We start from the raw sequence: 12,724 nt of genomic DNA, 5'->3' as shown, positions 1-12,724 counted from the left end.
AACGCGTTAAATTGTATTCCTATAGAGATAAATCTTATAAAAACTATAGCTCAGTAAGGTTGTTTTTCAAACGAGCCATAAAGCCAGAATCTAACTGGGCCCCTCTGGTCCTCAGATACCGCTATCCAGGCGTCCCTGCAACGGAAGAGCAGAAGAGCAGAGGGGTGGATGGAGGGTGGCCAGCCGGGGAGGGGCGTCCTGCCCGCACAAGCCCACACAGCACAGCAGGGAAGCTGCTCAGGGCTTATCTGTGCAGACTCCTCACCCATCCAGAGTCTGTCTGGCCTGTGCTGCACACCCAGGCTCATCGGCTGGAGCGATGGAGCTTAAAAGCCAAGATCCAAACGGCGCAGCGTGCCCTGGGCGCTCCGAGAGGGCTCCCCCTGCGGACGGTGGGGCGGCCTGGGCAGTACTCGCACGCACACCAAGTCTGAAGCCCCCACGTCGGAGTAAAGGGAGCCCCAAGGCCGAACCCCCACGGGGCTCCCGGGCATTCAGGTAATTCTAGTGCTAATGCAGAGGCCAGATGCTGGTTGTTTTTTTTGTTTTGTTTTGTTTTTTTTTTTTTTTTTTTTTTGCGGTACGCGGGCCTCTCACTGTCGTGGCCTCTCCCGTTGCGGAGCACAGGCTCCGGACGCGCAGGCTCAGCGGCCACGGCTCACGGGCCCAGCCGCTCCGCGGCACGTGGGATCCTCCCGGACCGGGGCACGAACCCACGTCCCCCGCATCGGCGGGAGGACTCCCAACCACTGCGCCACCAGGGAAGCCCCCAAAATGCTGGTTGTTAACACGGGGTGAGACACCAGTGGAATCTAACCTTGCTCACTCACAGAGCTTTACTCCACCGTCTTAGCAATAAGCCTCCGTACCCTTTACTACGTTTGTACGTTTCTCAGTAAGCGTGAACACAAGGTCTGCTACAGACTAAGCACAATAAGTATGGGATGAATTAAATCTAAATCTTGATTAATCACCCCTCCACAGTTTCTCTGAAGTTGCAGAGAAACTCTTGGCTGTCTGCTTCCTGTCCTTCCCAGTTGGGGTCCCTGACGTGGCCCCGGATTACAGATGCCCTGCGTCCCCTGGGGTGCACATCTCATGGAGCTGGGGCTTACCAAGGCCTTCGGGTCTACTCTAAGGGAGACACAACCAGTTACACGGACATATGCTGTGGCTCCACGAACCTGTCTCCCCCCAGACCCTGGCAAGATGAGCTCAAAGGCAAGCAGGCTCCGATATATCTGCTTCCCCGGGACACACAACGGCTCCCCAGCAGAGCTTGTTGAGAGCAGGGCCTTGAACGCCGTACCTCTCCATGCCATCTCCGAAAAGCTCCTCTCCATCCTCCTCCTCCTCCTCCTCCAGGGGCCCCTCTGTGCCGAGCAGTCCCTCCGACTCATCCTCAAAGGGAGGAAGGTCGTGGCCGGGGCTGGAGGTCAGGGCATCCGCGCGCCGGGAGCTCCGCCCAGGGCTGGAAGTGAGAGGATCGTTGCCTCTCCGCCTCAGGGCCGGGCTGGACGCCACCGTGAAGGACTCGGACGATTCCTGCAAGAGGAGATGGATTGGAGGGGGTGAGGGCCGACTCAGCTTCCTGTACGGTGGCGCCCCCACCCATAGGGTCTCCCTCTCCAAGGCTGACCCTGTCCTCCCACGCTGCAAACCCCTCCCAGCCTGCACACTTTGCACCTGCTGTTCCCTCTGCCTGGAACGCTCCCTGAGCCCAAGGCTTCTCCACGGGCCGGCTCATTCCTCACACACACCGCGACTCACCCGACCCCGTTTTCTCCAGGACAACCCACGGAGGCTACGTGGTTAGCTGGTTTGCCTGTTTACCGCCTACTCCTCCCCCCAGCACGCGTTCCCGCCCTTCTGGGCCCCCGGTGCACAAGGAGCTGCCAGGGGAGACGGGACACGAGAGCGGCCACAACCTAAGGGGTCGAAAACCTAGGCTGGTGGAGGGGCAGTCAGCTGACGAGGCTGCGGACGAAAGCAGCACGATAAGGAGGGCCCGAGCGCGCGGACCTGGCTGGGGCCCCGGGCTGCCGGGGTGGGGCCCGCCGGCCTCGCAGACCCGCCCGACTGGAGCAGGGGAATCGGCTCCGCGCCCGTCCCCCCACCGTCCGCGCCCCGCACGGCAGACGCACAGACCCCGCCGCACTCACCGCCATCGCTGCTCAGGGTTCCTCTCCGCTCCGTCAGCAACAGCCAGTTTTCGCGCGAAAAGCGGCCCACGTGACCGCCCGTGCCCGGGAAGCGTCTGAGGGAGCACGACGTCATGACGTTGGCGTCCAATTTCGTCACGCCGGCGCTCGGGGGCGGGCCCGAGGGTGAGGCCCCGCCCACGCCGCCCGAGACCCCGCCCAGCCTGCGCTCCGTGCTGCGGGGCCAGCCGAGGTGTGGGAGCTGGTGCTGTGGCCGGCTGGGGGCGGTGAGGACCAGCCCCACCTACCAGCTGCATGACCGCGGTCACTCTGTGGCCGGTTTACAGACAAGGCAACTGAGGCTCAGAGCCTTGTCTTCTGATGTCTTCTTAATGTGTGAAGTCAACTCCTCCAAAAGCTCAGGCTGCGTCCTTCAAGGGCCGAAAGGCGGAGGATGGTAGGAGGCCAGCTATGACGTTCTAGTGGGGGTTACCCCCCCCCGAGGGAGCCGAGATGCAGGGGGTGTTCCAGGTAGCAAGAGCCTCGTGCGCAGAGATGTGGAGAGCAGGGCACGGTGGGCATCTGCAAGCACTTTCCTAGTTCCAGTTAAACCGCTTGTGATGTTCAGGAAAGGACAAGAATTGAGGCTGGAGAGCCCAGGTCACGAAAGATCACCAAGTCTTTCTACTGAGCTGGCCTGAGGACAGTGGAGAGCTACGTGGGTTTTAGGAGAATCCCTCAGGCTGCCAGGGGTGGACGTAGATTGAGGCCGGGTGGAAGCAGTTACAGTCGGTTCCAAATCTGCAGATTCAACCAACAGGGTGGTTAGAAAAAATGTTTTTTAATTCCAGAAAGTTCCAAAAATCAAAGCTTGATTTTGCTGTAGGCCAGCTAACTATTTACACAGCATTTACACCTATTTGCATAGCATTTACATTGTATTAGGTATTGTAAGTAATCTAGAAATGACAAAGTATACAGGAGGCTGTACCTAGGTTATGTGCAAATATTGCACCATTTTATATGAGACTTTAGCATCCTTGAATTTTGGTATCTGCAGGTAGCCTGAAACCAATCTCCCGAGGGTACAGAGGCACGAGTGTGCTGCGATTCTTCGTCCAGGCACAGGCAGCCTGGGCTAGGGCAGGCGAGCAGGGCAGGGCTGCATCTCAGCCCTCTTGCCCTGGCACTTTTGTGCGGTGAACAAGCATCCCGGGATGGGGCCCCGGGTAGGGGCGGGAGCGATGACGAGGAGGGGAAATATCCAAGACTTATTCAGGAGATGGAGTCTCTCGGTCCTGGGGACTGGGGACAGCAAAAGGGAGGCACCCAGGATGGCAGCAGGCTTCTGACTTGGGCGGGTGACAGCGCCACCTCTGTCGCAGGAGAGGAAGACAGGGAAGGAATCCAGCAGCTTAAAACAGCTGCCATGTTGTCTCAGTGTCCGTGGGCCTGGGCCTAGGCAGGGCTTGCTGGGTCTCTGCCTCGTGGTCCTGCTGCTGAGCCAAGCACTTGTGTCTATTATTTAGGGAGCCCGGTTCTGCAGCAACATCTCCGCCTGTCAGCCATTCCTTGGGAGGATCACCACCGTAAGCCTGGTGCAGGCGAGGGATGGAACCTGAGAGTCAGATCTTTATCTACTGAACTACCATTTCAGGGAAGCTCGCTGCTGCCATGCTCTGTCTGGTGTGCAGGGGGCACTGCAGTGAGTCAGCACTCCTCTGCCCTGGAGGGAGGGGAGATAGATACCCTCATTACTGCACAAATGAAATCCCACTGAAACCTATGCGTGGGGCTGTAGGGCCTCAACTATACTTACACCCCTACTTCCCTATCGATACTTTTGAGCTTTAAGCTTTTTCGCTGGCAATAAGATAATGGAATGTCCCCGCCCTGGGCAGAAACCGCTCCGAGCAAACAAGTATGGCGGGGGATGAAACCTCAGCAAACCAGTATGGCGGGTGATAAGAATGATTAAGCCAGAGTTTAAAGGTCGCCCTAGCCAACCATAACTCATGTGACTCAACCCCCACTCCGGTAAATGTAAAGTAGGCATCCAACAGCTAACCAATCAAGAAACTAGAGCCAAGACCCCCACTCCGGTAAATGTAAAGCAGGCATCCAACAGCTAACCAATCAAGGAACTAGAGCCAAGTCCCCACTCCGGTCCAGGAACAAACAAACCAATGAGGAAAAAACCCTTGATATATCCACACTTTGCATAATGAAAACTATAAAATGTATGTAATTCCGCTTGGGGGGGTTCCTCTTCGGCCTCCTGCGTGAGGACCAAGGAACCCCGGTGCACCGGCTCCTAATAAACCTCTTGCGTGTTGCAGCGACTCTCGACTCTTGGCGGTTCTTGGGCGAGCTGGGACCCCTCAGAGACCGTTCAGGTCTAACAGATTGGGGGCTCGTCCGGGATCCCCACTCGCCCCGGGTCGCCGGAACCTCGGGAGTTGGAGGTATCAGGTAGGCCTAATTGTCTGTCTGTTCGTCTTCTGTCCTCTGTAAGCCGCCATCAGAAAGAAGCCGCGCGAACCGGTTCTCTGTGAAATCTGTATTGGACTCCTGGCTAGGCAGACGTGCCAATAGCTGGTGTCCACGGACCCTGGGGGACGCCCTGGTGGTCCATCTGGAAGGAGAGACAAATTTTGTCTCCCCTTCATCGGTCCTGGCAGGATATACAAACTGCCATCTGAATCTGAGTTGGTTGCGGTTTTAAAACGAGCTCGCGGCGGCAATATTAATGTGTGTCTTCTGAAATTTTATTGTTCTCCTGTGCTCTATCTTTCTCCTGACGGACGATAATGGGACAAACTATGACGACGTCTCTCTCTCTCACTCTAAGTCACTGGACCGAAGTTAAGTCTAGAGCCCAGCGCCGAATCCCCGCCCCGCGGTGGGGCGCGGGAAATGTGGCGTACGGAAGACCCACTCCCCGGCGCCGCTCGTGGGGGGCCCAAGTCCTTCTGATCGAGGCCCAGCCCGTGGACGGTATGAGGCCGGTAGCGGCCCCCGGCGCGCCGGGCCCGGGTCTTCCCGGAGTCGGGTTGCTTGGGAATGCAGCCCAAAGCGGGTGGTAAACTCCATCTAAGGCTAAATACCGGCACGAGACCGGTAGTCAACAAGTACCGTAAGGGAAAGTTGAAAAGAACTTTGAAGAAAGAATTCAAGAGGTAAACGGGTGGGATCCGCGCAGTCCGCCCGGAGGATTCAACCCGGCGGCGGGTCCGGCCGTGCCAGCGGCCCGGCGGATCTTTCCCGCTCCCCGTTCCTCCCAACCCCTCCCCCCTCGCCTCTCCCCCCGCGTCTCCGCGGGCGGATGGGGACGGGGGGGTCGCGGGGGTAGGCGGGCGGGGCCGGGGGTGGGGCCGGCGGGGGACCGCCCCCCGGCCGGCGACCGGCCGCCGCCGGGCGCATTTCCACCGCGGCGGTGCGCCGCGACCGTGCGCCGCGACCGGCTCCGGGACGGCTGGGAAGGCCGGTGGGGAAGGTGGCTCGGGGGGGCCCCGTCGTCGTCGTCGCGGTCGTCATCGTCTCGGCGGCTGGCCAGCGGCGGCGGCGCCGGCGTCGTCGGCGGCGGCGCCGGCGTCGTCGGCGTCGGCGGCGGCGGGCCCACCCCTCCCCGAGTGTTACAGCTCCCCGGCAGCAGGGCTCGCCGAATCCCGGGGCCGAGGGAACCAGACCCGTCGCCGCGCTCTAACACGTGCGCTCATGCTCCACCTCCCCGGCGCCACTCGTGGGGGGGCCCAAGTCCTTCTGATCGAGGCCCCTCCAATACTGGCCCTTTTCCTCTGCAGATCTTTGTAACTGGGAGATGCATAACCCTACTTTCTCTGAAAATCCACAGGCTCTCACTGCTTTAATAGAGTCTCTTGTCTTCTCCCACCAACCCACCTGGGACGATTGTCAACAGCTCCTCCAGACTCTCCTCACAACTGAGGAAAGGCAACGGGTTCTCTTGGAGGCTAGAAAGAATGTGTTAGGTGCCAATGGGCAACCTACCCAGTTGCCTAACGAGATTGATGCCGGTTTTCCACTCGTCAGGCCGATTTGGGACTTCAATACCCCAGAAGGTAAGGAGCACCTAAAGATGTATCGCCAGGCTCTGGTGGCAGGTCTCCATGGAGCGGCCAGGCGCCCCACGAATTTGGCCAAGGTAAGAGAGGTAACTCAGGGGCCCCAGGAGTCACCAACCGTGTTCCTAGAACACTTAATGGAGGCTTTTAGACGGTTCACTCCTTATGATCCAACTTCTGAGGAACATAAGGCCACCATAGCAATGGCCTTTATTGACCAGGCGGCCCCTGACATTAGAAAGAAGTTACAAAGGCTGGATGGCCTACAAGGTTTCTCAATTCAGGACTTAGTAAAAGAGGCAGATAAAATATGTAATAAGAGGGAAACAGAAGAGGAAAGGGAAGAAAGGAAGCAGAGGGAGCAAGAGGCCCGTGAATTAAGGCGGGACAAGCGGCAAGAGAGGAATTTGAGTAAGATACTGGCCACTGTAGTCAGAGGAGGAAATATTAGAGACAGGAATAGACAGGAAGGGCGGACAGGAAGGCGACCATTAGACAAGGATCAATGTGCTTACTGTAAAGAAAAAGGTCACTGGGTAAGAGAATGCCCTAAAAAGAAGAATGGGGGAAAACCAACCAGAGACAAAATTTTACCCCTGGAAGAGGAAGATTAGGGAAGTCAGGGCTCGGACCCTCTCCCCGAGCCCAGGGTAACCCTGAAAGTTGAGGGGGAACCAGTTCAGTTTTTGGTGGATACTGGAGCTCAGCACTCAGTCCTCCTGCAACCAAGAGGGCCTCTCTCAGACAAGCGGTCATGGGTCCAAGGGGCTACAGGAAATAAACAATATTCTTGGACCACCCGCCGGACTGTAGATCTTGGAATGGGGCAAGTGACCCACTCATTTCTGGTCATTCCAGAATGCCCCTATCCGCTGTTGGGGAGAGACCTACTCTCCAAAGTCGGGGCACGGATTCACTTCCAGCCCGAGGGACCCACCATAACGGATAGCCAGGGAAGGCTCCTCCAGATTTTAACTATGAAATTAGAAGATGAACACAGGATCTATGAGAAACCCTCACCTCCTCAAACTGATATGCAGGACTGGATGACCAGGTTCCCTCAGGCCTGGGCTGAGACTGCTGGGATGGGGATGGCAAAATACCGCCCCCCGGTGGTAGTGGAACTTAAGGCTACCGCCACACCAGTAACAATCCGCCAATACCCTATGAGCAAAGAGGCTCGGGACGGCATCCGTCCGCATATACAGAGACTGCTGGAATTAGGAATCCTGGTGAGATGCCAATCAGCATGGAACACACCTCTCCTGCCTGTTAAGAAGCCAGGGACTAATGACTACAGGCCAGTACAGGATCTACGAGAGGTAAACAAGCAGGTAACAGACTTACACCCCACTGTGCCAAATCCTTATAACCTCTTGAGTACTCTCCCACCTCAACATACTTGGTACACTGTCTTGGATCTTAAGGATGCTTTCTTTTGTTTGAGACTTTCCTCCCTCAGCCAGCCCTACTTTGCTTTCGAGTGGAAGGACCCTGCCTCAGGAATAGCAGGCCAGCTGACTTGGACACGCCTGCCTCAAGGATTTAAAAATTCTCCTACCATCTTCGATGAAGCGCTGCATCAGGACCTGGCATCGTACAGAGAATCTAACCCCCAGGTAACTCTGCTTCAATATGTTGATGATATTCTTTTATCGGCAGAGACCCAAGAAGACTGCGTCAGGGGGAACTGAAAGGCTATTAACGGGACTTGAGACACTGGGATATCGGGCTTCAGCAAAGAAAGCACAAATCTGTCAGCGACAGGTCAGTTACCTGGGGTATTTACTAAAAGAAGGACAGAGATGGCTCTCAGAAAGCAGAAAAGACACTGTGGCCCGAATACCTGCCCCTAAGAGTCCCAAACAGGTCAGAGAATTCTTGGGGACGGCTGGATTCTGCAGACTATGGATTCCGGGGTTTGCTGAACTGGCAGCCCCTCTGTACCCCCTAACCAAGAGCGGCACCCCATTCACATGGGGTGACAAGGAACAACGGGCTTTTGACCAAATTAAGAGAGCCTTGCTATCAGCCCCGGCCCTAGGGCTACCCGATGTAACTAAACCTTTTCATCTATATGTGGCAGCTGGCTGGCCTGCCTGTCTGAAAATAATTGCTGCCGTGGCCACACTGATAAAAGATGCAGATAAACTGACTTTGGGACAAAATCTGACAATAACTGCACCTCATGCACTAGAAAGTGTAATTCGCCAACCGCCTGATAGATGGCTCACCAACGCCAGAATGACACATTATCAGACTCTGCTCCTGAATTCGGACCGCATTAAATTTACTTCAGCCACGGGGCTGAACCCAGCTACTTTGCTGCCTGACCCTGACCTAGAAGGCACCACAATTATCCATGATTGTCAGGAGGTACTAGCGGCAGCCCATGGAACAAGGCCCGACCTGATGGACCAGCCCCTCTCTGACGCCACCTTCACTTGGTTCACGGATGGAAGCAGTTTTCTGGATAAAGGTAAGCGGCGGGCGGGAGCTGCGGTGGTAGACGGAAAAAAAGTCATATGGGCGGCTGCATTGCCACAAGGAACATCCGCTCAACGGACTGAACTGATAGCCATGACAAAGGCCTTAGAGTTAGCAGAGAATAAAAAGGTTAACATTTATACGGACAGCAGGTATGCTTTTGCCACTGCACATGTCCACGGTGCCATTTACCAGCAGAGGGGCTTATTGACCTCGGCAGGAAAAGAAATCAAAAATAAGGAAGAAATTGTAGCCCTGCTGGCAGCCCTGATGCTCCCTACAAAAGTTAGCATCATCCATTGTCCCGGACACCAAAGAGGGAATTCATCAATAATAACTGGCAATAATATGGCTGATCGAGTGGCACGAGAAGTAGCTCTGGGGGAAATCATCCTAGAATTAACAGGCTCAGAAACACCAAAGGGTAAAGAGGTAACACCCCCAGCCATAACTAAAGAAACTTTGTCCCCCCAGCAAGCCAAATCTATGCTACAGCAAATTCATAGATGGACTCATTTGGGAACTAAGAAAATGGTATCTCTGATGCAGAAAACAGGATATGATGTCCCGGGACTAACTAAATTAGCCGAGCACATTGCTCGGGAATGTATTCCATGCCAGCAGGTGAACACAAACAAAGGAAATGTGGCCAGCGGTAAGAGGCTCCGAGGAGACCGACCTGGAGCTTACTGGGAAGTCGACTTCACTGAAATCCGTCCAGGAAGATACGGTAACAGATATCTCTTAGTCTTTATAGATACTTTCTCAGGATGGATAGAAGCCTTCCCCACTAAAAAGGAGACAGCGAATGTGGTAGCCAAGAAGATATTAGAAGAAATTTTCCCCAGGTTTGGAGCTCCTAAGGTAATAGGATCTGATAATGGACCCGCCTTCGTCGCCCAGGTAAGTCAGGGTGTGGCCAAATACCTGGGGACTGATTGGAAATTACATTGTGCCTATAGACCCCAAAGTTCAGGACAGGTAGAAAGGATGAATAGGACTCTAAAAGAGACCTTGACTAAATTGTCCATGGAGACTGGCGGTACTGATTAGACGGTGCTCCTTCCCCTGGCCCTGTTTCGGGCCAGAAACACTCCCTCTCGCTATCACCTTACTCCTTTCGAAATTCTGTACGGGGCTCCTCCTCCTCTGCTCATATTGGGGGAAGATGTTAGCCCAGACTGTCAAAATAATACTGATCTATATGCCAGGCTGTTGGGGCTCCAGCTGGTTCAGAAGGAAGTGTGGTCTCAGTTGGCAGAGGCATACCGGCCGGGGACCCCTGCAGAAGCCCATCCCTTCCAAGTCGGAGACTCTGTGTACGTCCGCCGGCATCGGACCCAGACGCTGGAACCCCGCTGGAAGGGCCCCTACATCGTACTGCTCACCACTCCAACTGCAGTCAAGGTAGACGGCATAGCTGCCTGGATCCACGCCTCGCACGTTAAGGCGGCCCCAACATCCACCGGAGGCTTGACCCCATTCCCAACTTCAGCAACACCAGAATGGAAAGTCCAGAAAACCAGCAACCCGCTCAAGCTCAAGCTCCTGCGATCATCCGGCTCATAATCCTGACTCTGCTGCCTCAGCTAATCGTGAGTGACTTTAGCCCTCACATGCCCCAGCGGCTGACCTGGCAAGTCATCTCCCAGACTGGAGATGTGATCTGGTCGGTTAGTCACACCGCACCCCCTTGGACTTGGTGGCCTGATCTGTTTCCTGATGTATGTAAGTTGGCAATTGGGATGTCAGCATGGGGCATGTCTGATCATTATGACCTAGCTAACACCCCACATGATAACTCGGATAAAATTTTCCTCAAATTTGGGCCGGAACCTGTGACTCTTACCCTGGCTGTGCTTTTAGGGTTGGGAATGGCGGCTGGAATAGGGACAGGTGCAACAGCCCTTATCCAGCAACCTCACTATTATGATAGCCTGAGACAGGCTGTGGATGTTGAACTCCGGGCATTAGAAAGCTCTATAACTCAGTTAAAGGAGTCACTTACTTCACTCTCTGAGGTAGTGATGCAAAACCGGAGGGGATTAGATCTACTATTTCTTAAAGAAGGAGGACTCTGTGCCGCATTAAAAGAAGAATGTTGTTTTTATATTGATCATTCTGGGGCTATCACCGAAACTATGGACAGGCTTAGGGAGCGCCTGGACAAAAGGCAACAAGAAAGGGAAAATCAAAAAGGATGGTTCCAATCATGGTTTGACAAATCACCCTGGCTTACTACTTTAATTTCCACCTTGTTAGGACCCCTCATTATTTTGTTGCTGCTCTTAACTTTTGGACCATGCATTTTAAATCGCTTGATAGCCTTTATCAGACAACGTGTCAGTGCAGTACAAGTGTTAATGCTAAGACAACAATATCAAAGCTTGCAGAGAGAGACTGAAATTTCATGATTGAAATTAGTTGCAAAAAGAAAAGGGGGGAATGTAGGGCCTCAACTATACTTACACCCCTACTTCCCTATCGATACTTTTGAGCTTTAAGCTTTTTCGCTGGCAATAAGATAATGGAATGTCCCCGCCCTGGGCAGAAACCGCTCCGAGCAAACAAGTATGGCGGGGGATGAAACCTCAGCAAACCAGTATGGCGGGTGATAAGAATGATTAAGCCAGAGTTTAAAGGTCGCCCTAGCCAACCATAACTCATGTGACTCAACCCCCACTCCGGTAAATGTAAAGTAGGCATCCAACAGCTAACCAATCAAGAAACTAGAGCCAAGACCCCCACTCCGGTAAATGTAAAGCAGGCATCCAACAGCTAACCAATCAAGGAACTAGAGCCAAGTCCCCACTCCGGTCCAGGAACAAACAAACCAATGAGGAAAAAACCCTTGATATATCCACACTTTGCATAATGAAAACTATAAAATGTATGTAATTCCGCTTGGGGGGGTTCCTCTTCGGCCTCCTGCGTGAGGACCAAGGAACCCCGGTGCACCGGCTCCTAATAAACCTCTTGCGTGTTGCAGCGACTCTCGACTCTTGGCGGTTCTTGGGCGAGCTGGGACCCCTCAGAGACCGTTCAGGTCTAACAGGGCCCAAAACTCAGAGTACAAAATGCAGAATTGCGCATGGCGGTGGTAAGAGCAAACTCCCCCCTCCTCCCATGCCCGCTCCAAAGTGTGTGTACTGTCTCAAAAAAACAAAGATGGAGAGGGGGGGTCATTCGACTTAGTCACCGATTCTCCATTTCTTCTCCTTCCTGGCACAGGGTGGAAGGGAAGTTGCCTGCCCCTGGAGGTCAGAAGTGGCCTATGACTTGTTTTGCCAATTAAAAGTGTGCAGGGGGAATGCATGTAACTTCCTGGCAGAAACTCTTGGAGCTGTCCACTCAGGAAGACAGGCGCCTCATGGAGCTCAGCCTCTCTTGGCTGACACAGAAACTGCACGCTGACCAAGGTCCAGATAAACTGGGTCCCAGATGGTCACAAGGCAGCGGCTTCCTCACCTTCCCCTTGTTCAGAACAGGAGCGAGGCAAAGACTGGGGCCCAGTCTCATTCCAGCCCAGCTGTGAAACAAGTGTGGTGTCATGGGGTGTGTTTCTTGGGGCTACTGTGATCAGTGGGTGCCTACGAGGAGCACCAGACCCTGAGTCAGCCTCCACACGTTCAGGGAATGTGATAAGCATTTTGCTCTGTCCTCACGACACTGACATTCTACTTGGGGGAGACTGATGCTGAACTAGGAAGTGACTAAATGAATATGAACCCGTTAGAGAGATTGTGCTGCTGTGTAAGCAGATGGGGCAGGTGGTTCCCGGAGAAAGAGAACCAGGAATGGTTTTCTTGACATAAGAGAAGCCATTTTTGGCTTGGTTGGGATGGAAGCCTGGCCACAGTGCTTACCCTTAAACAGGTCTCAGTAATTAATGATCTTAAAGGTACAAAAGAATTCAGAAACAAACTGTTATCAGGTAAGAGAAGTAACAATGCTAGAGAACATATCAGTTGTAAAGATCCCCTGTTCTGATTCAATGGCAAAGATTAGCCTGAA

General features: G+C 54.2%; 1 protein-coding gene and 1 long non-coding RNA gene across 6 annotated transcripts in view; one reads left to right on the top strand and one right to left on the bottom strand.

Annotated features, from left to right (window-relative positions):
- MCM2 (minichromosome maintenance complex component 2) overlaps positions 1 to 12,724 on the bottom strand; it is a 31,365-nt gene that overhangs the window by 15,756 nt on the left and 2,885 nt on the right. For 4 of the 5 annotated variants that reach the window (XM_067043268.1, XM_067043267.1, XM_067043272.1 and 1 more), the window contains 2 exons: positions 2,163 to 2,942; positions 1,310 to 1,545 (listed from right to left, as the gene is read on the bottom strand). In XM_067043268.1, the coding sequence (XP_066899369.1) occupies positions 1,310 to 1,545; positions 2,163 to 2,168 (242 nt within the window). In that variant the 5' untranslated portion in view covers positions 2,169 to 2,942. Of the gene's footprint in view, positions 1 to 1,309; positions 1,546 to 2,162; positions 2,943 to 3,132; positions 3,166 to 12,724 lie in introns of those variants that run through there. The other variant, XM_067043269.1, reaches the window with a different exon arrangement.
- Positions 5,857 to 11,695, top strand: LOC136794950 (uncharacterized). The gene is made up of 2 exons (XR_010842416.1): positions 5,857 to 6,220; positions 9,922 to 11,695. It is a non-coding gene; the product is annotated as an uncharacterized lncRNA (long non-coding RNA).

This window comes from Kogia breviceps, chromosome 10 (genome assembly GCF_026419965.1).
Source record: "Kogia breviceps isolate mKogBre1 chromosome 10, mKogBre1 haplotype 1, whole genome shotgun sequence".
Taxonomy (NCBI): Eukaryota; Metazoa; Chordata; class Mammalia; order Artiodactyla; family Physeteridae; genus Kogia; species Kogia breviceps.
Note: the sequence above shows the minus strand (reverse complement) of the source record. Positions and strands in the feature narration are given on the sequence as shown.